Source organism: Tenrec ecaudatus, chromosome 4, assembly GCF_050624435.1.
Source record: "Tenrec ecaudatus isolate mTenEca1 chromosome 4, mTenEca1.hap1, whole genome shotgun sequence".
NCBI classification, from domain to species: Eukaryota; Metazoa; Chordata; class Mammalia; order Afrosoricida; family Tenrecidae; genus Tenrec; species Tenrec ecaudatus.
In genome coordinates this window covers 19327147-19353815 of record NC_134533.1, presented here as the reverse complement: position 1 = coordinate 19353815, position 26669 = coordinate 19327147, and the positions used below count along the sequence as shown (strand labels likewise).

Below are 26669 nucleotides of genomic sequence, written 5' to 3'. Positions count from 1 at the left end.
CAGAGAGAGGGAAAAGATGGGAGTGTTAGGATGTCTGCTGAGGTGATTTCCATAGGCTAGATGGTTTTAAATCTTTTTATTGCTCACTGGCAATAAAGCCCTACAATGTGTGATTCCAAAACTCTTAAGTCAGCAAGCCCAGAACTCTCATTGCTGACCCATTGCCTACTACATCCTTGTTGATACTCTTGCAAGACCCCTGCATGGACAGAGCAAGAGTAGATTCATAATTGGACTTCAGGAATGTGACCAGTTCTGGGCTTGGTCAGTCCATAACCTAGAGACACAGACAGGTCAAGTACCCCACATCCAATAAAAATGTCTTTAGACATAGCATTTTTAGTGTCAACCCACTTGAGACCCCATCCCCTGTGATGGGTTCATGTCTTTCTCAACAAACTTTACTTCTGTCTTGCTGTTTGTGATTTGAACCTGTTCTTCAGTGCAAGAGACCAAGAACCTTGGACACATCAAAGCAGATGCAACAATGATAAAAGACCTATGGATTGGGATGGAAATAAAATAGAATCTTTAAGAAAATTACAAATAGAGTAATCAAATATAAAAATGCTAAGATAAATAAATATAGAAAACAATTATGTTCTAGATACCAACAGAATGTTTAAGAAAAATATTTGACACTGATTCCAAATTTTTGTGTAATTTTGAATTCCCCTTTTGAGTCTTCTTCTTGCAAAAATACTCCTGAATAAAAATAGTTGAGCTCTTCATATTTATTTCCTTTGATAATTAAGAAAATCTTTGACCTGATCACATGCTGAGGATTGGTAATTTTTATAATAATCATTTTAGTGGATAGCATTATAAAATATTCACTAACATTAATGTCAATTTTCTTCATTTCTGTTCTCACTTTTTACATGAAAAAATTTCCAAGTAGACTATGGTGGTTTGAGGACTGGCAGTGAACAAAGTCAGCTTCTGGGAAGAGATGGGTTCTCTTTTTAAGTCAGTATCCAAGAAAAAGCTAAGTTTGCTGTCCACTAAGGATCAGAAGATCTGATCCTTACAGAACTGTCCTTCATTACAGAATTTTAGATCCCCTTCTCATCCTTCCAAACCCTCCCTGAAGACCTGGAAGAAGGTTCCATCTGAGAAAGCACTAGGAGTTCTTGGAAGGGGAAGAAGGAAGATTATTGTTCGCAATAAAAACAGGGTTGAATGAGTTCCAGAAAGCGGGGCTCTCAAACCCATGGTCAACAATCTGATGAGGAAGTCAACTACAAAAAAACAACTAGAAACAACATGCAGAGAATCAAGATGAGAGGGGCCACCCCAGGAAAGAAGAGAGCTGGCCATCAGCAGAAGACTCTAGAGGCAGCTCTCACGGACAAATGGGGTCGGAGGCCCCACTGCAGAGAACCCCCCCTTGAGAATTAGCAAGGAGAACAAGCAGAGACTTCTGAAAACAGAGTACCAGCTATGCACCTCGGCCACCTCAGAAGAAAAGGGTCTGGGCAGATTCGACTGTGGAAAGCGAGGAGGTTTCAAGAATCGTGTGGAGGCGAAGGTGAAGATTCTTGAAGAATTAAACGATGGCTTGTTTAGGACGGGGTCTTCGTTACCAGGCAGAAGCCGCTGTTTCAGCTCCCAGCTAGGAAGAACGTAGATGCCATCCTGGAAGAGTAAGCAAATTGCAAGAGATCTCAAGGAAACATCGACAACAAGGAGTTAATGAACTTCATTATGTTCATTCATAATGAACTCCATTATGTTCATTCAAAATGAACATAATGAAATTGTGGCAGGAATAAAGGAGTATTTCAATGTGATGCAGGGCACTCGGCACCTCTATAAATTCTGGAGGCTCCAGTATGCTGAGCTTCTGGTGGCTCCCCCTGAGGCGTCTGTGTCTCAGGTTTATGGTGCACCTCCCCTTCTGAGAATATTTGTAGGAATCGGTGTAAGGTAGGCTTGTACGCCCCTTGATGAAAAGAGCCTGGCATTACTGTTGGGCTATCTGCACAATTTCCTAAAATACCTGGCAAAAAATTCTGCAGCTCAGTTGGCTGCCAGCAATTACAAAGCGGTTTCCCCTGAGTCCCATCGCAAAGTCCTGTGTGGGTAACTGACCACTCACTATTAATGTCTGATTATCTGTAAAACTTTGTTTGATTGTGGTTGTTCTTGGTCTTTTTCCTTTATAATCAATGTTCTCTAAAATTGTTAATGTATCTCAGGGCTGACATTTAAGTTCGTTTTCTGTTTGCTTCAAACAGAAAATAGAAGGGAGTATAAACTCCGTTTAAAATTTGCTACCAGTGTACGCAGCTATTAGACAATGAAGAAACCTTCATGAGAACATGTTATTGCCTAGTTGACAACATTGCTTGAATGCTGGTGGCTCTCTCTATCACTTTGACACTACACAAATTTCTAATATGTGTTAATGCTACGTGACAAAATACCCTGAGTCCTAGTGCCAAAGATTTTGTTAGGCAGATAGGCAGGAATGGGATTTCCATTGACTAATGCCCAGGAGAGAGACAAAGGCCTGGGTTTTCCTGCCGGTGGGCACGGATGGGTGTTAAATCTGGATCAGCCCACCTGGTCCAGGTGATTGCAATTCAAGCAATGGGATCGACCTTGGGTCCGTTCACCACGCCTCTCCCAGGAATCCTTGAAAAGGCAGGAGCCAGGGGGGAGAGATGGGGGAGGAACTGGAGAGGAACTGGGGAAAGAACTTGAGAAAGAACTTGAGATAGGCTTTTTCGGAGGAAAACTTGGGAGAGAGATCTTTGCGTGACCCCGAGCAGTCTCTGCCAGGCTGCGTGGTTGAAAGGAATCCTATGGGTGCCGCGTAAAACCTGAAGCTTCTTTGAACTCTCATTAAATTCCCTTGGATCACGAGCCAGGCTTCGGCGTGAATTCTTTCTCATGTGGAGCCAAGGACTGAGGTGTAAATCTAGCCCAGAGAGAGAGACCTTACAGTTTGACTTAATGTATATACCTGAAAACCCATGCATCTGTGCTGTTTTAAAAAAATTGTTCTTGAAATACAACAGCCCGTCCCCTGCAAATCATCTGTGTTGCTTCTCAGGCATTCTATCTTTGCTGCAATTGTTAAAGGGTGGGAGTTTGTTTCATCGTTTTGTATTTGAGTTTAATAAACTTGAAAAAATCATTTTATTGGGGCTCATACAACTCTTATCACAATCCACAAATACATCAGTTGAGTAAAGCGTCCTTATACATTCATTGCCCTCATCATTCTCAAAAATACCGCCTTGATAGAGGCAACGCATCATTTGTGTAGCCGCAGTTTTCTGAAAAGTTGATATTTTAGGTCTTATATATTTCAGATCTTCAATAAAATCTGTTTCCAAATTTCAGAGCAAAAAATATAAGTATAGTACAATGGCAAAAATATTTGCATACATTTCTATGTAGGAGAAAGACATAACTGTCTAATCTTTACAATCTCAGAAACTCATAGGGACAATTCTACCCTTTGTTGCAGGGTTGCTGAGAGTCAATATCACTTTGATAGCAGTGAGGAAGAGGTCAAACCTGAATGGAGCACCCACACCATGCATTCCTTGATATTCCTCAATGTCCACACATGTGCTGGTGAATATTTTTGGTGGGAGGACAGCTATAGGGCACCACTCAGTTGCTCACTGCCATCAAGTTGATGGAGTCTGACATTAGTTCCTACGTTCATCTTCAGACATGGTAGTCATGTACAATGATGCGGAATGACAAGTGAGTGCCGAGTCATGTGGATCCTAAGTCTGTGGAAATATGGCAGGGCTCTGGCGACTCTCAGGGTGGCCAGCAAGCAGGAAGGAGGGTGATAGGGGGCCACACCTCCAAGGGGCCAGCCTCAGACTGACTTGTTTAATGGTTGGATTCCACTCTTACATATTTATACATCTTCAAGTTGACAAAAATTACCTAACTACCACTCTTGTGTTATATAGAAGGCTAATGTTATGCAAAACAAGCTATATTTTAAGTTTGTAGTAATAATATGAGGATGGAACACTGGGAATGTAGTATAACTTTGATGCAATATACCACTATAATACTTATGAGTAGGTATATAGTATAATTGTGATACAATACACCACCATAATCCTTATGAGAAGAATAAGTGAAAGCAAATCATGAAAAAATAAAGTGTTTAGATCTATAGAGGAAGTATTTGGGTTAATCGTTTCTTAGAGTAATTAGAGCTTGGGGGAAATGGGGAGCTAATAATAATGAGCACAAGAAAAAAGAAAAATTTCTAAAATAGATTTTGGTCATGATGGCACACATCTTGAATATGCTTAAACTATTGAACTGTATGTAAAACATATGTCAATTAAACTATAAAATAGATAGTCTGAATTGATTTTTTGTTCTTCAAATTTTATAGGACTTTCATTTTTAAATGAAAGTATTTTATTTCTATTATAATATTATACTTCAAAACATAAGGAATAATTCAATATAAAAATGTCCCACTATACCACTTGTCCCACTCTATAATTCATAGTAGCTCCTTTCTAGTCTTTGGGTTACAAAATAATTAAATATTTCTCTAGAAAATAATTAAGTGGTATCTCCAACATCCTAGTAAAAAATGCAGACAACTATAAAAGAAGACAAAAACATCATCCCCTCAATATATAACTTCTCAGGGAAGAGACAACTCTTAAAAACCTCACATGAACCCATTAATCCTTGAACTTTTCTCCCTGGAAATGTGTCCAAAATCCCCCGTGGAAATTAGTCCTCCAGGATGACCAATATTGCATTTTTAGCTATCCCCAGTAAAAGAGGTGCCCTGGAATTATTAGGTGAGCAACAAAGGTTTCTGTGCTCTGTTTATGCTCATAATAGTTTTGAGATATACATTTTTCCAGCTATATAATTTCATTATGAATTTCATAGTTCAGATGAAACATTGAAGTTTATTTATTTTATCTCACATAAAAATGTCTGCTCACAAATTTGAAAATCATTCATCAGAAAGGAGCTCAATATTACAACACAGAATGTGTAATCGCCTTAAATACTTTATATATTTTATTTGGAAGAAAAATTTGGACTTTCTAAAACACTAGACAGATAATTTTGGATTAAAATGGTTTTCAACAGCTCTGGCTGATGGTAAGTATTTTCAAAATTAATAGATTTATGCTTACAGCAAAGGGACCCAGGTGACAAGTGGTTATGTGTCTACCTGCTAGCCGACTGATCAGCAGCTGGAACGCTCTAACCACTGTAGAAATCATGATCCCCTCTCTGTAAATATTTATCGTAGCTTTAGGGTATATATGTGTAGTTCTTCTTTGTTATATAAAGTAGCTATGAGTAATAATCTCAATTGCAAAGGGCTTTGATTTATTTTACTTCAGCTCAAAAAAAATGCAGATATTGTAAGAACACACAGACATACACAGAGAGAGATTATGGCATGAGTAGTCATAGTAGTCTTGTGAGCATACTCTGTTTTTTTTTAATTTTTTATTCAGGAATATTATAAACTATGGGTAGAAGGAACAACTCAAACGTGCCTGACTTCATCCTTGTGGGACTGACAGACTCTGAAGAGGTCCGCCTGGCCCTCTTTCATCTATTTCTTCTCATCTACCTGGTGACTGTGCTGGGGAACGCAGGGATGATCCTCATCATCCGCCTGGACCTCCAGCTGCACACTCCAATGTATTTCTTCCTCAGTCATCTGTCATTCATTGATCTCAGCTACTCATCAGTCATTACCTCTAAAACCTTAGAAAACCTAATAGCTTCCACTAAACATATTTCCTTTGGTGGCTGTTTAGCCCAGATGTATTTTTTGGTCTTCTTTGGTGCCACAGAATTTCTTCTTCTCACTACAATGGCCTATGATCGCTATGTAGCTATCTGCAAACCTCTACAATACCCCGTCATTATGTCCCCATCACTCTGCTACTCCCTTATCATTGCCTGTTACTTGATTGCCTTTAGTGAGTCCCTTGTTACTGTGCTCTTCATGAACACCTTGCATTTCTGTGACTCCAATGTAGTCCATCACTTTTTCTGTGACACTACCCCAATTTTAGCTCTGTCCTGCACAGACACCCATGATGTTGAGACCATTATATTCATTCTTGGTGGCTCCAGTTTAGTGGCTTCTCTTATCACAATCTCTGTTTCCTATGCAATCATTCTCTCTACTATCCTGAAAATAAATTCCACATTAGGGAAGCAAAAAGCCTTCTCTACCTGTGCCTCCCACCTGCTGGGAGTCACCATCTTCTTTGGTACCATGATCTTCACTTACTTAAAGCCACGGAGCTCCTACTCCTTGGGAAAGGACCAAGTGGCCTCTGTTTTTTATACTATTGTGATCCCGATGCTGAACCCACTCATTTATAGTCTGAGGAACAAAGAAGTGAAAAAGGCTGTCATTAGACTTCTGCAGAAGACGGAGAGTGCCCGTTAATGTGACGGTGATGTAAGTGTTTACTCTCACGGTTTCTCTTTCTTTTACTAGGTATCTTTTAGATCGTTTTCTCTTAAAACCATTTACTCTTTAATTAGTCTCTGTTTTATTAAGAACTGTAACTACATTTTTATCCAATTATGCACAGTTTCACTTGTCATTTTTCTAATAAAATATTTACTGTGATTTACGTGGGGTCTTATATTTCAGATCATTAACTTTTTATTCAATGATGTAAACTACTAATCAAACCCCTCATTTAAATGTCTTATAAAGAGAAGTATAGGACAGAGTTTACCAGCAATAATGTTACAATTTGACATTACAGGTTTACATTCTGAGTCAGTCATTAGTTAATCTACACAGCTCTAATAAGTCATTCATTATTTCAGCGTCCTGCTTTAGCCTCTGGGCAGTGCATATTATTTTCTTGTCCCTAAATTAATAGTGACACCCAATTCTCACCAAAATACCATCCTTAATGTGGTTCCTGTAAGTAGTGCTCATTAACAGTAGGAGCTATAAAATTTTGAAATTTTTAAGAAACTCTGGGCGAGTAACCACTAAATCAGTCATCTGCCAACCAAATGTTCAATGAATCAACTCCACCAGCTGTCTTAGATAGAAAGATGTAGGATCTACTTCTCTATAGATTTATGGAAATTCTATGAGATCATTCTATGAGATCTACCTTGTCCTGCAGTGTCACTTCTACTTCATAATATCTTGAAGGCAGAGTTTAGGGTGGAAATATTTGTAACAGACATTGTCCTTTGCAAAGAAGAATATTCCCTGATGTTTGTAAATTTTTTGAGGCTAAATTAGTTCAGAGCTACACAAAATTTTAAAATATTAAATATAAAGTGTATTAAGGAAAATTCAATCACTCACATTTTATGTGTACAACTAAGCAAACAATATCTTAACATGAAATGCAACATGGAAAACATTGAAAAAATCTGATTAATAAGTAGTAAAGTCCCAATAATTCTATAAATTTGTTTGTATTCTTCTTTTCTCATAGGTATGTACATATACATAACATCATATCTATATTCTCTTACATCTTTCTTTTAGCAGTATATATTTTAAAAATCCCTTCCTTTGTCAATAAATCCTCTGAAATGAATATGATTTTTGTGTACATAAACAATATCTGATGTCTTAGTTTGCAGCACTTTGGACCTGGAACATTAAAAATTCACCAGGCTAGCAAACTACCAAACTACCTGCTGAAATACATTCTTGATGTCTACTTGTAAAATGATTGAAAAGCCTGCATTTTCTATGATTTGTCAACATGCCCAAAATGCAATGTCTGTCTATTTCAAATTCTCCTTGAATTCACTCTGAATTCTATAGAGCCATTATGTTCTCTAAAAATAAATTATCAGTTTGAACATTCAGTGGTTGTTTTTAAATTGTCAGCAGGAACAACACTATAAAACTAAAAACTGACAAAGAATTCAGGTAAAAGTATCCCATGAAAAGTAGTCAGAAGTTATAAATGTATTCTTTTTCCTTTAAACTGCTTCCTTAGATGTTCCAGTGTTGCATTCATTTTCTATTGTAATATTACTTGACAACCATTTTTTACAAAGTAACATGTATTTTAAATATCTGCACAGTGACTACATAGCTTGTCTGCATTCAAGCTGTATGCTTTAAAAAAAAAATTTACATCAAGCTCTTCTCTTTAGATTATATTTTATTGCTAAATTGCTATCCCAGAACCCCTAAAGTGAAGTTCAACCTCTGTTTTAGGACTGAATTAGAATATTTCCACTGATTGAAACCTTCTAATTAATTTAAATATGATGACAAAACAATGTTTCTCTACTTTATTCATTAAAACTGTTCCTTAAAATAACAATACTGACAATAATTGCTTAAATAGAACTAATTCTTTTTGCTTTGAAGCCTGTATTGTTTGGAGGATACACACACACACGAAAGTTTGAGGAAAAATAAGAAGGTAGTGGGAAAATACAGTCTCCCTCATATTGAAATATACATATATAATCAAGATCTTGGGGTAGACACCTTGTGCATTAGTGAGAATATATTGGGCTATTTTAAAAATAGCCACCAAATCATTATACCTTTTTGCCTATGTTCCACCTGACATGGGCATTATAGTGCCTGCTTTTCTGGTGTATCCAATAATCAGGTTCCCCTTCTGAAAAAAAACCAGATCCGCAGATGAGGTGTGGAGACAAGATGTCCTTCATAGGTTCTTCCCATGAAACCTTACCCACTTCTGTCCCCTGCTTCTTATACATTGACCAATCCACAGAGTTACAACCACACGCTACTGACCAACTACTTGCATGAAGGTTTAAGGGTTAGGGTTCATGAGTAAGGCCCACATGCAGCCTTTAATTTGATCTAATGGTAACTTTTCCCAAAATCTCTTTCAAACCATACAGTGTCAGTGGAAGTATGCCTGCCCACTGCCATCCCCAAGGATGGCATGCTTTAGCCATCCATAGAGAGCAAGGATCTGCTGTCAAAGGGCCTGGGGCTACCTTGGCAGTAGGGCTCTTATCTCCACTCATCCTGACTTATATTCCTGTCTGTGTTTTATCCAGAATTTATAATTTTTTTCATTCTTGAGAGTTTCCTGTTGTTATTTGCTCTAGTCCTGAGAGATACTCTTTTTAAAACTATCAAAGTAGCCTCAAGGACTGTGCCAAGGGGAGTATAAAGACCTTCTTTTACACCAAAAGAACACAAAGGCCTACAGGTATTTTAGGATCCTACAGGTGTAGTAAGCTTGTGCTTTATCAACTCTTCCCTCAGACAGCACCCAACTATTATCTAACAAGATGACCTCAAGGAATTTTTACCACCATTTCCAGCTCTTGCTTTCTATTATGGTTATCTTCTCCCCAAATGCGTGGATGATCCGAACATCTAGACCAGTGTTTCTCAACCTGTAGGTCATAACCCCTTTGGAGGTCAAACGACCCTTTCACAGGGTTTGTCCAATTCATAACAGTAGTGTATTAGTCTGAGGACTTTAGAGAAATAAATCCACAGAAACTCATGTATAACAGAGTTTTATATAAAGGTTAAGTGCACATCAAGAAAACATCCCAACACAGTGCTGCCCAAGCCCACAAGTCCAACATTAACCCATATATCCGACACCAATCCACAAAGTCCTCCTCCATCTCACCAAAACACACGCAATGATTCCAATTGCAAGAGGAAAGCTGAACTAGTCAACTTGTAAGCATCTCAGAGCTGGGAGGGGTCTCCACTCAGTGATCCAGCACCCAGGGCTACAACAGGGTAGGTCCATGTGGCTTCTCATAGGGGATATATTGTGGGAAATGAGCCTTGCAAGCTGAAGTAGGGAACTGGCTAAGGTAGCTGCCCTGGTCCAAGTATCACAAAGCAAGAGACCCGAGAATTTGAAAGGCGAGGCTCACGGAGCCATTTAACCCTCCCCCTTCAATTAACCCCATGTGTGTTTATGGGCCAGGTTGGCACAATAAACTTTAACAATATCAAATAGCAAAATGACAGTTATGAATTAGCACAAAAAAAAAATTTATTTTTGGGTAGTCACCACAACATGAGGAACAGTATTAAGGGGTCACGGCATTTGGAAGGTTGGGAACCACTGAGCTAGACAATCTTTAACAGATAAATATTGTCAGAAATTAGAATAATGTCATCAGTTTAAGAAAACAATGAACAACATGAGGAAATTAAAAGCCCTAGGTCCATAACATTCATGCTGTGGCTATAGCAAGGCTATGTTAATATATCTCCAGTTCTGTTCCTCTCTGGTGAAGACATACTGGTCCTGGGGAGACAGAGGTACAGGTATGCTAAATAAATATTTTGACATTGTTAGCTGCCTTTCATTGATTCTGACTTGGGTAGAGGCCCAAGTAAAAGAAAAATAAACAATATACAGTTCTGCACCAATCACTTCCCATTCATTCTAATGTTTGAGATCAGTGTTGCCGCATTGTCAGTAATGTCAATCCATCTCTCTGAGTTATTCCTCTTCTTCCTTTTTCAAGAACGTTGCCTTTTTTCAAAGACTGGACCCTCTGACATGGACAGGATCGACAGCTTGAAGCCACCAGCTGCTCTGAGGAAGATACAGAGGGCTTGCTTTTCCCTTCAGCAGCTGCAGTCTTTGAAATCCACAAGAGTTGTTCTACTTTTTTTTTAATGAGTTCACATTGACTCAATGGCAGTGAGGTTCCTTTTGTTTTATTTATGGGGGAGGGGACAGCTTGGTCCCTTCGGACAATGTGTCCAAGTATGAGCCACTGAGTTTCACTGTCCTCACTTCTAGGGAGCATCCTGACAGAATTTCTTTCAAAGCAGATTTGTTTGTTCTGTTGTTAGACCATGGCATTTTTAATATCCGTCACCAACACCATAATTCAAATCCATCAATTCTACTCTGGTTGTCTTTATTCCTTATTCATCTTTCCATGCATATGAAGTGATTGAAGGTCACATGGCCTGGGTTAGTAGCGCTTTTGTACACAGTGTGACATCTTTGCTCTTTAACACTCTGATGAAGGCCTTTGTCAGCATGTTTTCAGTGCAGAAAGTGGTTTGATTAATTGACTTTTGCTTCCTTCGGCATTGATTTTTAGACCCAAATAAAGTGGAATCTTGGCAATTTTAATACATTAAACTTTGGGCTGATGTCAAACCCACAGTTTTCTGCATCGGTAAAGACGAACATTAGAATTCCTAGAGAGCAGTTCCACCCTGTCACATGTGGGCACTAAAGGTCAGAGTCAACGTGATGGCAATACTTTATTTTGGTTTTATTAATATTGTTTATAAGTCCTGTTCTGAGGCTCTTCTTAGGAGTTTCTTTGCAGTACCTTTGGGTTTGATCTTCATTAATTATTCCTATTTTCCAGTTTTTCAGATTATTTGCATAACGGAGGGAGAGGGGAGATGGTGGCCAGACCGGTAACTAGCACCTGGAGCTCCGTGGAGATCGGTGAGTAGGGAGATTTAGGTGCCGAATTAGGGGTATCAAGTCTGCCTGGCGACTTCCAAGACAATTCAAAGCACTTCTCTGAACCAGAAGGTGAATTCCAGCACTCCCTGAAGACACCTTTGGTCTCTTTTACGGTGATCAAGGCACCTGCTCTGCCTTGACCAGAGCCACAGGGCAACCAGGTGTATGATGGAGGCTGGCTCAGCCTCGGCGCAGAATCACTAGCCAATACCCCCTCAACTCCACCCAGGGTGTGGTGTCCTCTCTGTGTGTTCCACGCAGTCCTGCCTGCAGGCGCACCACCCCCTCCAGAGAGCCAGGCCCATCTGGGCACCCCTCATGGACCAGCCGGCAAGAGCCCCTCCCCTCCTTCCCGGAGGTTTGTGTCCCGGCGAGCAGTGCAGCCGGGCATGTGATAGAAACTTCTGCCCTGACTCAGTGCTCTGTGCAGACCTGCGGGCCAGCCTCGGCCCTCCCCCCCAGAGGTTCATGCCCCATTGGGGAGCCCCTCACAGTCCTGCCAGGCCAGCCCCTCCCCCCCAAGAGGCTCTCGCCCTGGTTCTACAAGGCAGCCAGACACACAGCAGATGTTTCTGCCCTGCCTTTGTTATCCACGCAGCTCCACCACTAGACCCCCACACTCAGTTGGTCCCACCCCAACACACTCACAGATATTCCCATACTACTAAGATGCTTCTGCATGCCAGGCAATGGACACAAGCCTCAAAGAAGATTATGAAGCTGTGACATAGGGACCCAAGCCTTTGGGGCTTGCCTACTGCATTCTCCTTTCAACCTGATCAATCCTCCTCCCCACCCGCACACCGGGAAGTGCCCCTAGCAAGGAACAGATCACCCAATCCCCTAAATATGCTCCCCTGCACTCGGGTCAACACTTTCTATCAGACCACAGAATGCACAGCTGCAGACAACCCTTAGGGCAACCTGAGAGAGGCTGGAGCACAAAGCACAGGCCAAGGCGAGAGGGAAACGCCAGCCAGACAAAGGTGTAATACAATCCCTCAGGAGTTGGCTACAGTCCGCCTATGGAAACACCAATACCAGCCACTGAAAAAGAGAGCCTAGGGCTCTGACACACCCATGAAAAAGGCACCTAGTTCCAACAGATTTATCCCGAAACAGCAAGTTGCTTCCACAGCTTCAGCAAGAAAAGAGAAACTAAATCCAATGCCAGAGGACCATCTGGACTTAATGGGAGTCATAGAAAAGGCAGATGCTGACCTCCCACAGAAAGAAATCTTCAGAATGCTGCTTGTAGTCATACAGGACATGATGGAGGATTAAAGGAAAAGGTTTAACTAATAGAGGAAATAAAGACCATGTACCAAAGGGGAATACAAGAGTTAAGGGGCAAAATAACAAAAACGAATAGAAAACTCATGAACTTTGCCAAGAGAATGGAAGACACAGAGAACCATACCAGTGACCTAAAGGACTCACAAGCAGAAATTAATAAATGTGAGAAAAGGTCTAACAACTCCATCAGAGAAGCTGAATAAAACCACATAGCTACATTTGATACTATGAGAAGGAACATCCTAACTATCAGATTACTGGAGGAATGCACATTAAGGAAACCAACATTCAAAATGGTAATGGAATGCTTGGAGCAAAACTTCCCTCGCTTATGAATGAAAACCCGACTACAATCCAGGAGGTCAAAAGAATGTCAGCTAGACTAAATGCCATAAAGAAGTCACCAAGACATATAGTTGTAAATCTATCCAACTATGAGGAAAAAGAGAAAATTATGAGATCAGCTAGGGGAAAACAGGCAACCACATGGAAAGGCAAGCAGATAAGAATATGCTCATATCTATCAGTGGACACTAGGAAGAAGATGAGCGAGTGGAGCAGCACATTCCGAAAAATGCAGGAAAATAATGCAAACCCAAGAATACTCTATTCAGCCAAATTATCTATCAAAGTTGATGGAGAAGTTAGAGTCCTCCAGGACAGGGAAAATCTCAAAGAATATGCTAAAAGGAATCCTGCACTACAAAAGGTCCTCACCGACCCAGTATGGGCAGAAGAACAATACTCAACAAGCACATATAAGAGGCCGCCACAAAGAACAATTCTACCCAGTGACCAACAAAGGAAAAACAACCTCGACGATAACAATGGGTCAATGATGGAAAAAAGGCAAGAATGAACCACAAACATACATATGTGCAACCCATGGAAAATAAATGGAGGTAGTAAAACACCCAACACAAGAGGGACAAAATAACATCACAGAGTCTACAGATAGATGCAATAACCCCGAATGTCAATGGAATGAACTCAGGCCTTAAGAGATAGAGACTAACAGACTGGTTTAGAAAATACAACCCCTCAATCCAATTGCCTGCAAGAGATATATCTTAAGATTACAGACAAAAATAGACTGAGAATCAAAGGCTGGAGAAAAACATAACAAGAAAACAGCAACTGAAAAAAGCAGGGATTGCAATCCTAATCTTGGATAAAATTGACCTCAAAGTGCAAACCAAAAAAAGACAAGGAGGGACACTATAAAATGCTCAAGATGACAGTAAACAAACTACCACTAAGCATTCTAAACATTTCCTCGTCAAACTAGCATTCAGTGGATTATGTCAATCAAATGCTCCAAAAGATGAAAAAAGAAATCATGGCCTCAATAATTATAGGAGACTTCAATACACCGTTCTCTGAGAAAGATAGATTATTGGGAAAGACACTCAATAAGAAGGCTAAAGGCTAAATACTACAATTATATTATTTAACCTGATATATATCTACAAAGCTCTCCATCCAAATACAAAAAAATCACATTCTTTACAAGCACGCACAGCACATAGTTGAAGATAGACCACATACTGGGGCTTAAGTTGAATCTAATTTAAGCACATTGATATCATACAAACTTATCTCTCTGAACAATGTGCCATAAGACTGTAATCAACAAAGGAAGATAATGAAAACAAGGATGAATAATTGGAGGATGAATAACTCTGGTTTGCAAAAGGAGTGTATACTGGCCCAGATCAGAGATTAAATTAGGAAATTTCTAGAAACCAAGGAGAATGAGAACACAACTTGCCAAAACTTTTGGGACACAGCAAATGCAGTCGTAAGAGAGTTTCATAGTATTACCTGTACACATAAAAAAAGGAGGAGAGACTTACAATTGATACACTGGCACAACATTTCCAGTAACTAGAGATGAGTCAACAAGACAATCTAACTAATAGCAAAAGAAAAGAAATAATAAAAATTAGATCTGAGATTCAAGAGAGGGAAAATTAGAAAACTATGGAAAAAATAAATGCTGCTAAAAGTTGGTTCTTTGAAAGGATAAATCAAATTGACAAACCTCTCTTGAATTAACCAAAGAAAGGAAGGAACACATTTCAATAGCAAGGATGAGGGATGAAAGACGGGACATTACAAGGGACCATAATGAAATCAAAAGGATAATTACACAGTACTATGAAGGAGTATACTCCAATATATTCAAAAACTTGTAAGACATGGACATATTCTTGGAAAAACATTCCCTCCCTAGACTATCCCCAATGGCCATCAAGAACCTCAACAGACACATATCAATAGAAAAAATAGGGCTATCAAGGGATTACCAACCAAAAAAAATCCCCTGGTCCAGATGGGTTCACAGGAGAACTCTATCAAGCATTCAGGGAAGAACTGACACCAATCCTACACAATCTCTTCCAGACCATAGAAAAAGATGGAAAATCCCCAAATTCCTTCTACAAAGCTACTATAACTGTGATACCTAAACTGGGCAAGGATCCCAGTAAAATCAAGGACTACAGAACAATTTCCCTAATTAATATCAATGCAAAAAATCCTTAGCAAAATACTAGCCAACAGAATACAAAAGTACATAAAACAAATTATTCACCATGACCAAGTGGGATTCATACCAGGGACACAGGATGGTTCAATATACTAAAGACCATTAGTATTATTTGCCACATTGAAATGAAAATTTATAAGAGCCACATGATAGTATTGATAAATGCAGAAAAGCATTTGACAATATCCAACGCCAATTCCCGTTTAAAACACTCAAGAAGATAGGAATGGAAGGAAAGTTCCTCAATATATTACAAGCTGTATATGAAAAACCAACCACCTATGTGGTAGTCAATAGAGAAAAGATGAGATCAATTCTTCTGAAAAGGGGGACTAGGCAAGGAAGCCCCTTGTGCCCACTCCTATTTAACATTGTACTGGAGGCTCTAACTAACAATATAAGGAAAAGAAAATACATCAAAAGTGTTTGTCTGGGGAAGAAACAGGTGAAACTATCATTATTTGCAGATGATATGATTTTATATATGGAAAATCCTAAAAGTTCCATGAGCGGAGTAGTGGAAGCAATAGAGGAATATGGCTCAGTGGCAGGTTACAAGATCAACATACAGAAGTCTATCAGACTATGATACACATCAGGCAAGGCCTCAGAAGAGGGTTTAAAAAAGGTGGTACCCTTCACCATAGTCAAACACAAATTGAAATATCTAGGGATATACCTGACTAAAAAAAATATCTGTACAAGGAAAACTATAAAACACTATTAAAAGAAACCAAGGGTGACCTCAACACCCCATGCTAATGGATCGGTAGACTCAATATTGTAAAAATGTCAATTCTACCCAAGGCACTATAGAAGTTCAATGCTATCCTGATCCAAATTCCAGCATCTTTCCTCAAAGAGTTGTAAAAACAGATGACCAACTTCATATGGAGAGGGAAGAAACCGAGAATTAGCTGAGAACTCAAGAAGGAAAAAGTTGGAGGGCTGCTTTACCTGACTTAGTCACATACTATACAGCCACAGTGGTCAAAACAGTGTTGTATTGGTATTATGATAGCCATTCAGAATAATGGAACAGGATAGAAAACACAGAAATAAAATCAGCAGCATGCAGACAGCTGATCTTTGATAAGGAACCCAAAAGTATCAATTGGGAAATAGATGTCCTTTTCAATTCGTGGTGCTTAAAAAAAATGAAGATCTGCAGACAAATAAAACAAGACCCTTACCTCACTCCATGCGCAAGAATAAACTCCAGGTGTATCCCAGACTTAGAGGTAAAACCCCAAACAACTAGGTCTATCAATGAAGGAGTTGGAACAATTCTGAGAACCCTGACTCAGGGAATGCATAGGCTATCTGAAATAGGGAATGACAGAAACACAGAAGAGGCACAAATTGACCAATGGGATATGCTAAAGATTATTTGCATAACATACAAATTGAATAAGTATGATACAATATTATAGCCCTCACTCACATTTACTGATTTTAAAATTTGACATATTTCATTTTCCTCTTCAAAGGCCTATCTCCTTTTGTGTTTGAAGGTTAAATATGAAAATTACAGTAGATTTATTGTGTTAATTAGCCCTCCTTAGAAACATGTGACCAGAGATTAACCAAGTTGCATCTTGATTATAAGGCGACTAAGATAAATACTCTCAGCAGTGGGCATCCTGTCTCTCTTCCTCCTTGGTGATTGGACCAGCCCAGTGTTCTGCTGCTGAGGGAGTTCTTTGCCTCAGCCATGTACAGCACAACTTGTGGGTCAAGCCAACCTGTGGATCATGTTCCTAGAGCCGCAGGACAGGTCCTGCATCGCCATGCTGCTTGTGTTTACATTGCTTGAGCTTGAGGTTGTGGATCAGGTCGCCAGGCATCACTTGAGAGATTCTATCAAGAGCTGCTTCGCTGACTGTTGCTGCCCCACCAGCTGCCTTAGGGCAGACTCTGACTGTCTTGTCTGAGGGAAGACTCCATTCCCCTTCCTTGACTTTGGACCAGCAGCCAATGTGAATTGAAGTACCTAACTATTCCATGAAAGTGAGTGGGTTATATTCCTTGTCGCTGTATAAACCTCTCCTTTTATAGCTATATAATCATAAGTGTCCTGATTTTGTTTCTCTAAGGAACCCTTCCTATAACAAAAGAATTATTTTTTTATAGATATAATACTGTATTTTACCCATAGTTTGTTAAGATATACACTCTCTAAGATTATTCCACATTTAAATGTAAGTTTCATAGTCTCTACTGACATGCACTTTCTTCTTTTCTTATTCCTGTTGTTTAATAATTTTTTGCTTTCTCTATTTATGACATAGTAATATCATCCCACAACTCATCTTGGCTCTGTTCATTTTTGTTCAAAGTATGTTCTTGAGATGGTCTCTAAATTCAAGTGAAGTATACACAAGTTCATATTTTCGGTCTTGTGGGCATGTTTTCATTTTTCTTCAGATTTTACATGAACTTGTATATATGTAATTGATGATCATTCTCACAGTGTGTCCCTAGCTTTGCATTGGCTAATGCTGCTGAGTTTCTCCATCGTCACTTTTCAGTATTTCTTATGAATTTCAAATAGCAAGATAATTGTGTTATAGATTCCCTGCCTAACTTCTTCCATTTTCAAGTGTGCAACATCCCCTTGTCAAGACTGAATGACTCCCTCCTGATCCTGTTACTATTTCTGCACAATGAAGAAGTGTTGAATTCTCATTGCTATCAGCTATTAGGCATAGTTCACTCAGTAAAATGTCTTTGAATATTGGATACAAATGTAATAAGTATTTTTATACTCTGCATCAGATCAAGATTCATCTGACAATATTAATTATATTTATCAACCTGAGAAAATATACTTCTTAATTAAAAGGAAAAAATCATTCATTTTTGTACATGTGGAGAAAGCTTAAAATGACTAATTCAATTTCTCTCCTATTACCCATTTAATGAGTTGTCTTTTTGTTCTGTTATTAATATCTTTTAAGAACTAATATTCTATTCACATTTCCAAATAGATTAGTAAAGAATTGTTTTCAATATTTTACCCTCACCCTAATACTTTTAGGACTATACTGATCTCCACCATTCCATCCCTGATATTAGTAATTAGTAATAATTGGTGTCTCTTCTCTTTTCTTTTTGACTAACCTGATCAACTTATTAAACTGTGGGTGTGGTAGTTACATAATTTTGTATCAACTAGAGAGTATTAAGAGTACAGGGGTGGAGTTTAGTATGTCAATCAGGTTGCAGCTTGATGGAGGGCTATAGAGATAAATGACTCTCTGGAGTTTGTCTCTATCTCTCTCTGCTTTGTCTTCCTATTGACAAGCCAGAGATATGCTGAATCCTGCTAGAGTCTCTCTGTGTGATTCACATTCTTGTTGACAAGCTACGTGAAGTCACACTGAGACTTGCAAGAGCCCTGCAGATACTTCCACCACCATCAGATCCACAGACGTTGTACGGACTGGTCTGTGATCTTCCATAATTTTGCATAATTGCATGTGCTGCATGAGCCTGAAGAAGGATTTATAGACTAGCATCAGACTTATGGGCTAATATCGCTCTTACAGACTTTATCTGAACTGGGCTGGGATTTTTTTAAAATGTAATATTACTCTGTGATATAAAGCTCTCTCCATGATTGTACTTGGATTTGTTCTTCAAATCAACCTGGCCTAACACACTGGGTTATGATTTCAGGTGCTCACTGGAAGATGAGCAACTCAAAGCACAAGTTGCTTTACTGGAAAGAAATGAGAATTTTTCTTCCGATAATGAGATACAGCACCACTTCTCTGTCAGTTTGTTACACTGTGGTAGCTTGTGTATTGCTATAATGCTGGAACTATGTCTTTTGCATTTTTAAATGAAGCAGGGCCAGCAGAGAGTTTTATTGATTATGTGAAGACATTCTATTGTGGGAATCATAACAAACTATGAATAACCTTGAGACTTACTAATCTTATCAACAATAAAACTTGCAGGAGCCTTAATTATGCTCTTTTAGAACCTGTGACAGTGTTACTTGTGTGAACTGATTATGGGCGCACTGAAAATCAAGAAAAATATGTGTCACGGTTGTATTATCATTGTTCTATCTTTATGCTGAGCAAATAGTCAGAGAAGTTGGATTAAATGAAGAAGAATAAAGTATCAGGATTGAATAAAGACTTGGTCACAACCTTTGACATGCAGATGACAAAAGCTTTCTTGCTGAAAGTGAGGAGTGAAAGTTGAAACACTTGCTGATGAAGATCAAGTGTTACAGCCTTCAGGGTGATGACACCTCAAAGTATAGGAAACCAAAGTCTCACAGCAGAACCAAAGGTAACACCACGATCAGTGGAGAACATTTAGTACCATAGATTACCAAAAGAACAAACAGATCTGCCTCAGAAGAAGTCCAGCCAGAACTGTAAGTAAGTGTATAAGACCTCCTCTCACATAATTTAGAGGTGGTATCAGGAGAGACATGTCCATAGAGAAAGGCATCATACTGGGTAAAGAGAACTGCCCTGAACAAAACGAATGCCTACATTGGCTACAACACTGAGCTCAAATATAAACGCAGTTGCGATGATGATTCGGGATTGGACATTGTTTCATTCTGTTGTACATAGGGTTGCAATTGACTCCATAACACCTAATAACGACAAAACGTTTATACCGGGATAATTCAGCTTAATTCTATTTGGTCTCTATGAATTGGACTGGACTCAATTGCATTGAGCTTGGTTTTGGAATTTTCACTTTTTGTTCTATTGTTTTTTTCTTTAATTATAGTTTTATCTACTCTTAGCATCTTGTTACCATTCACTATCTTGGCTCAATCTACTTTCTAGTTCCTTTTTGTCAAACTGAGCCTTCATATTTGAATTCTTTTTTTTCGAACATAACTTTATATTCTATGCCACCTTTCTTTTAAACCGTAGCTATGCTACTCTCCATATGTTGACAAGTTTTATTCTCATTTTCATTCAGTTTTCAATATGTTGTAATTGTCCTTGTGATATCCTACCCCTTGACGTTTCTATTATTTAAAATGCACATTAGATATTTGCACGATTCAAAAGCAAACAACACAATAAAGAAACATATTGATACAGAAATATTTAAAAATTGGTGTTCAGTTACTGAACGAGGTATGTTGAATTCTCAAATTATAAGGATACAATGATATGTTTCTTCTTTTCAGTTTGGTAATATTTGCTTCCTAAGCCAAACCGAACATTAATAAGATGATTCAAACTCATAAAAACCCTCTAGAACCAAGTAGAAGTACACCTCTGCATTTCTGAGACTGAAATTCTTTATACGACTTGTTTTGTTTGGTGTTGTAGTGATTTTCTTTACATTGAGTTGTAATGCATACTGCCCTCTGCAATTATGGATCTGCATAAGCTAATGCTTAAAGACATGCTCAATTTCACCAAGTGAGAAAAATGAGTCGCGCAAACAGAACAAGAAAATACTGCATGATTTAAAACCAGGATAGGTGTGTGTCAAGGTTTTATACTCTCACCGCAATTGTTCCATTAATATACCTCAGAGTAAATCCTCAGAGAAGCTGGATTGCATGAAGGACAGTGTGGGAACTGGACTGGAGGAGGACTTGCTAACCATCTGGAATGTTATGAAAATGGCATGATCTTGCTTGCTGAAACTGAGGAATCATTGAAGCGCTTGTTAACGAAAGTCAAGGTTCGCAGCCTACAGTGTGGATTACAATTCAATGTGAAGATCAAAGTCATTATAACTGGGCTCATAGTAGCAGCATGAAAAATGGAGAAAAGTTTGCAATTGTCAAGGATTTTGCAAGGTTCCGCAATGGATGCCCATAGAAACCACAGTCAAATGATCCTAAGACATGAGGAAAATCTGCAGCTCAGGATCTCTTTAAAGAATTGACAAACAAGGGTGTTACTTGGAGGAATGAGGTGAGCTCAATCCAAGCCCTGGTATTTCAAGGCCCTAGTATGCATGTGAAGATTGGACACTGAGTAAGGAAGACCGATGAAAAATTGATGTCTATGAATTGTGGTGCTGGAGAAAAATATTGAAAGTAGCATGAAATACTGCAACAACAAACCGATCTGTCTCCGAAGAAAGACAGGCAGAATGCTCCTTAGGGGCTAGGATAGTGAGTCTGCATCTCAAGTATATTGGACATTTTGTCAGGAGAGACCAATGCTAGAGAAGCTGTAGTGATTGGCACTTAAAATATGTTAAGCAGTCATCTAATGTGTAACTTTTGTATCTCCCTATCCAGAGCATACTAAAACCAAATGCACTGCCATCTAGTTGATTCTAACTCATAATATGACCCTGAGGTTTGTTTTCATTTTTAGTGCTTAACTGAATATACATCTAATATTATTTTTTCCTTGTGATTCCTCACAGTGACAATCTATCTGCTGGTCAATAAACCCAGTGGGGATATAGCTAGAGGTGAGTAGTTATTGCAAGCTATATGCAGTATGATTATTTCTAAAATGATAATCTAACTTAAGAGGAGAAGCATTTTAAGTTTTGAAGGATAAAATCAGGAGAAGGTGCAGAATAGACATTATAAGCATTTTTGTCCAGATATAATACTATACCTGGAAGAAAATGCATAAAAATAACATTCCTTATGAATCTTTATATTCTTATATTTTAACTTTATCACATGAATGTATTTTATTCCTCTGATAGTATTGAACTTTAAAGCATAAGAATAACTCAGTATAAATAGGTAAATATTATATTTAACTACCTGGTCTTTGAGTTACAAATCAATTCAATACTTCTCATGAAAGGGGTTTCTCTGACATTCTAATAAAAACTGTAGGTTTTCACACAGTAAAACAGAAACCATCATGCTCTGTGTTACATGACTACTAAGGGAACAGATACCTTTCTGTTACAAGTGTAAGGTGAATCCACGTGCACTTAAACATCTATTCTTGGGAATGTGCCAACCAATCTCCCAAAGAAATTGGTGCCCCAGGGTGACCAAATGCTGTATTTTCATCACTGCCTCATATATGAGATGCACAGGAACGATTAGAGTGATAGGCTAGGGTCACTCTGCTTTACTTACATTCAGAATAGCTCCCAAGAGTTCTTAGAAATATAACTTACAGGTGAACATCACATTTGACTAACAACTGAGTAATATTTGAAATTTAATTTATGTTATCTCAGTAAAAATGTTTGTACAAAATGCAGAATCAATGCATCTGAAAGGAAAATGTGATTCTGTCACTGAACATTTGATCTACTTAATTGCTTTATATATTTTATTTGGAAGAAATATTCAACCTCAATCAAACTCTAGAGAGTTCATTTAAGAAGAAAACTGTCCCTTTTACTTTGGCTAATGGTAAGTCTCGCTCTCAGAATTGGAGGCTGTATGGTTCGACCAAAGAGTCAGCCAACTTAGTGGTGATGTGCTCAGCATTTAGCCAGAATGTCACGAGGCTGAGCTCACCAGCGGCTCCAGTGCCAACAGATACTTTAGTCATTGTCTGTTTGAGCCCTCTGATGTCAGCACATTTGAATTTGGTTTAATTTAGAGCTGATAATACTGAGAAACTATAAAAATATGTGTATCTGTGTTTCCTTTCTTTCTCTCCACATGTATATGTTTGTGCATGTATGTGTGCATTAATGTAGACCTTGCTCTCAGAGAGCCAGCATTTTTGCAGACAGATGTACAGAGTTGATGGAATCAGGAGTATATAAACAATACTCCTATTTAGTAAAATAGATATATAACAAATTATCAAGAAATTTCATTTTGAATTTAAAAATTAAGAAATCAGAATTCATGGTTGAAATACATATTCTGTGGACTACTATTTCAGTAAAGCCCCTAAAGGTTGATGTATCTAATATGTCAGTTGATTCCCACTCATCACAGCCCTATAGGACCAGAAAGAACTGCTCCTGGGGGGCTCTGGGACTTTACAGGAATAGAAAACCTAGTCTTTCTCCCAAAGAATGCTGGTGATTTCAAATTGCTGATCTTGTAATTAGGAGCCAAGTGCAAAGCTACAACAGATATGAAATAGCATAGAAAACAAAGGGAAGGAACCATGCATTAAAAATAGGTTTCTGTCATTGCTTACTACACACTGTCATTGCACACTACACACTAATACTATTTCTCAGGAAGTTGAACCTAATGATAACAAATAAACTCGAGCAATGGGCCTTCTTTGTAACAATGCTCACATAGTGGAACCATTTAGTCAACAGTGACTAATTCTGGGTTTGAATAAATGGCTAAAACTAGTGTCCCACGATTTTACTTAAAAATATGTATGGCATTGGAGCTATGGTAAGCTATATCCTGGGCATTAAAAATGTTACTAAAGTGAGGCACTAGTGATACTGGCAGTTTCATTCTAATTGTATAATAGTTGTTCCTCTTTATTATACAATTATAACAAATAAATACTTTTCTTATCCAATATCATTTATACCCATTCAAAAGTGGCAATACAATTACCTTTGGTTCAATAAAATCCATACTTTCAAAAAATGAATTTCTAGATGTAGTATGATATGTTTTTCCAAGCAAAACCTGTATTACATCACTAGTGTTAAATATCTACTTTCTTCTATAATCCAGGGACATCACAAACTATGGATAGAAGGAACAACACTATCGTGTCTGACTTCATCCTCGAGGGACTGACAGATTCTGAAGAGCTCCGGCTGGTCCTCTTTCATCTATTTCTCCTCATTTACCTAGTTACTGTGCTGGGGAACGCAGGGATGATCCTCATTATCCGCCTGGACCTCCAGCTGCACACGCCCATGTATTTCTTCCTCAGTCACCTGTCATTCATTGATGTCAGCTACTCATCAGTCTTTACCCCTAAAACCTTAGAAAACCTAATAGCTTCCACCAAACATATTTCCTTCGTAGGCTGTTTAGCCCAGATGTATTTTTTTGTGTACTTAGGTGACACAGAATTTCTTCTTCTCTCTGCAATGGCCTATGATCGCTATGTAGCTATCTGCAAACCTCTATTGTACCCAGTTATTATGTCCCCATCCCTCTGCTGCTCCCTGCTCATTGCCTCCTATTTGATTGGCTTTAGTGAGTCCCTTGTTATTGTGATGTCCATGAGCACCTTGCGTTTCTGTGACTCCAATGTAGTCCATCACTTTTTCTGTGACACTACCCCAATTTTAGCTCTGTCCTGCACAGACACCCATGATACTGAGACCATGATATTCATTCTTGGTGGCTCCACTTTAGTGGTTTCTCTTATCACAATCTCTGTTTCCTATGCATCCATTCTCTCTACTATCCTGAAAATCAAGTCCACATCAGGGAAGCAAAAGGCCTTCTCTACCTGTGCCTCCCACCTGCTGGGAGTCACCATCTTCTATGGTACCACAATTTTCACTTATTTAAAACCAAGGAGCTCCTACTCCTTGGGAAAGGACCAAGTGGCCTCTGTGTTTTATACTATTGTGATCCCCATGCTGAACCCACTCATTTATAGTCTGAGGAACAAAGAAGTGAAAAAGGCTGTCATTAGACTTCTGCAGAAGAGGGAGAGTGCCCGTTAATGTGACGGTGATGTAAGTGTTTAATCTTATGGTTTCTTTTTCTTTTATTCGGTATTTCTTAGATCCTTCTCTCTTAAAACCATTTACTATTCAATTAGTCTTTATTTCTATTGAGAACAGTAGCTCTATTTTTGGTCCAATTAGATGCAGTTTCATTCCTCAATTTTTTTCATAAAAATGTTTGTATTAAATTAGATGGGTTCTTATATTTTAGATCTTCAATGTTTATTCAACAATTTAAATTACTAATCAAACCCATTATATAAATGTGTTATACAGAGAAGTATATGACAGCGTTTACCACCAATTTTCTTACAATTTGACATTCCAGGTTTATATTCTGAGTCAGTCATTAGTTAACCTACACAACTCTACTAAGTCATTTCTTATCTCAGCATCCATCCTTTAGCCTGTGAGCAGTATATATTATTTCCTTGTCCCTAAATTAATAGTGACACCCTAAACACACCAAAATACTTTCCTTGCTGTGCTACTAGTAAAGGTTACTCATTATCCCTAGGATCTGTACATGTTTGAAATGTTTAAGAAGCTCTGGGGGAGTAACAGTGAAATCCATCAGCTGCCAAGCAAATGTCCAGTGATTTGAATCTCCAAGCTGCTCCTAGGTAGAAAGATGTAGGATCAACTTCTCTATTGATTTATGGAAACTCTGTGAAATCTTTCTACCTTGTAGTGCAGTGTCACTCTTACTTCATAATGATTTGAAAGTAGATATATGGTGGAAATATTTTAATAGACAATGTTCTTTGCAAGTAAGAATAATCACTGATGTATTGTAAAGGATTTAATGGTAAATGAGCTCATATCCATGCAAAATATTTAAATATTAAATATAAAAATTAAGGAAAACTCAACCATTCATATTTTAGATGTACAATTAAGAAAATTATTTATGTTAATATAAAATGGAATGTGGAAAACTTTGAAAAAAAACTGTTAAAGAATGTGGTAATGTCCCAAAGTTCTAGAAATATGTTCATATATTCTTCTGATCTCATATGTATGTATATATAGTACGTAAAAATAATATGTATATTCTCTTACATCTTTGTTTCCTTTCAGTAGTATATTTTCAAAACCTTCCTTACTTTCTCAATAAATCCTCTGAAATGAACATAATTTTTCTGGACATAGACAATATCAGACCTCTCTCATTTTGCATCACTTTGGACCTGGAACATGGAAAAGTCACCAGATTAACCAATTGCCTGTGGAAATACATTATTGGTGTCTACATGTAAAATGATTGAAAAGCCAGCGTTTCTGTGATTTGTCAACATGCCCCCTAAATGTAACATCTGTGTACTTACAATTCTCATTGTCTTTACTCTGAAATCCATAGGTCCATTATGTTCTGTAAAAATAAATTATGAATTTGAATGCCCACTGCTTGTTTTCAAACTGTCAGCGGGGAAACACTGAAACTAAGAACTCACAATGAATTCATAAATTAATTAGCAGATTTCAATCATTGGAAATACTCATATTCAATTCAAAAACATAGGTTTGACATCATTATACAAATTCAAGGTAAATAGTTTATCAATAAAATGTAATCTGAAAAACAACTTAATGTATTTTTTAATCATATAACCTGAATATAGCCAAAATATGTAGTTACCTTGTAGACAATTTTCCAATCTGTTACTTGGAAGTAAATTTGCCTTGTAATACACAATAGCAAATGAAATTAAAATTGCAATGCTGGAACATGTAAGGAAACATTTTAAAGGAAAAATAGTACATGAGGAATGACACAGCGTTTAATTTTATCTGATGGTAACTTTCCCCCAAATCAG

At 38.1% G+C, this 26669-nt stretch overlaps 2 protein-coding genes and 1 pseudogene across 2 annotated transcripts; all 3 read left to right on the top strand.

Annotated features, from left to right (window-relative positions):
• Window positions 1–1182: 1182 nt before the first annotated feature.
• Window positions 1183–2089, top strand: LOC142445708 (mortality factor 4-like protein 2; annotated as a pseudogene).
• A 3411-nt stretch (window positions 2090–5500) lies between these two features.
• On the top strand, window positions 5501–6439 carry LOC142446433 (olfactory receptor 8H1-like). The gene has a single exon (XM_075548182.1). It carries the CDS (start codon window positions 5501–5503, stop codon window positions 6437–6439), a length of 939 nt encoding a protein of 312 aa, XP_075404297.1.
• A 17471-nt stretch (window positions 6440–23910) lies between these two features.
• Window positions 23911–24849, top strand: LOC142446432 (olfactory receptor 8H1-like). The gene has a single exon (XM_075548180.1). The coding sequence runs from the start codon at window positions 23911–23913 to the stop codon at window positions 24847–24849; it is 939 nt and encodes a 312-aa protein (XP_075404295.1).
• The last annotated feature ends 1820 nt before the right edge of the window (window positions 24850–26669 follow it).

Excerpts from the sequence above, each read along its gene's own strand:
- LOC142446433 (XM_075548182.1), top strand. The coding sequence starts at position 5,501 with ATGGGTAGAAGGAACAACTCAAACGTGCCTGACTTCATCCTTGTGGGA.
- LOC142446432 (XM_075548180.1), top strand. The coding sequence starts at position 23,911 with ATGGATAGAAGGAACAACACTATCGTGTCTGACTTCATCCTCGAGGGA.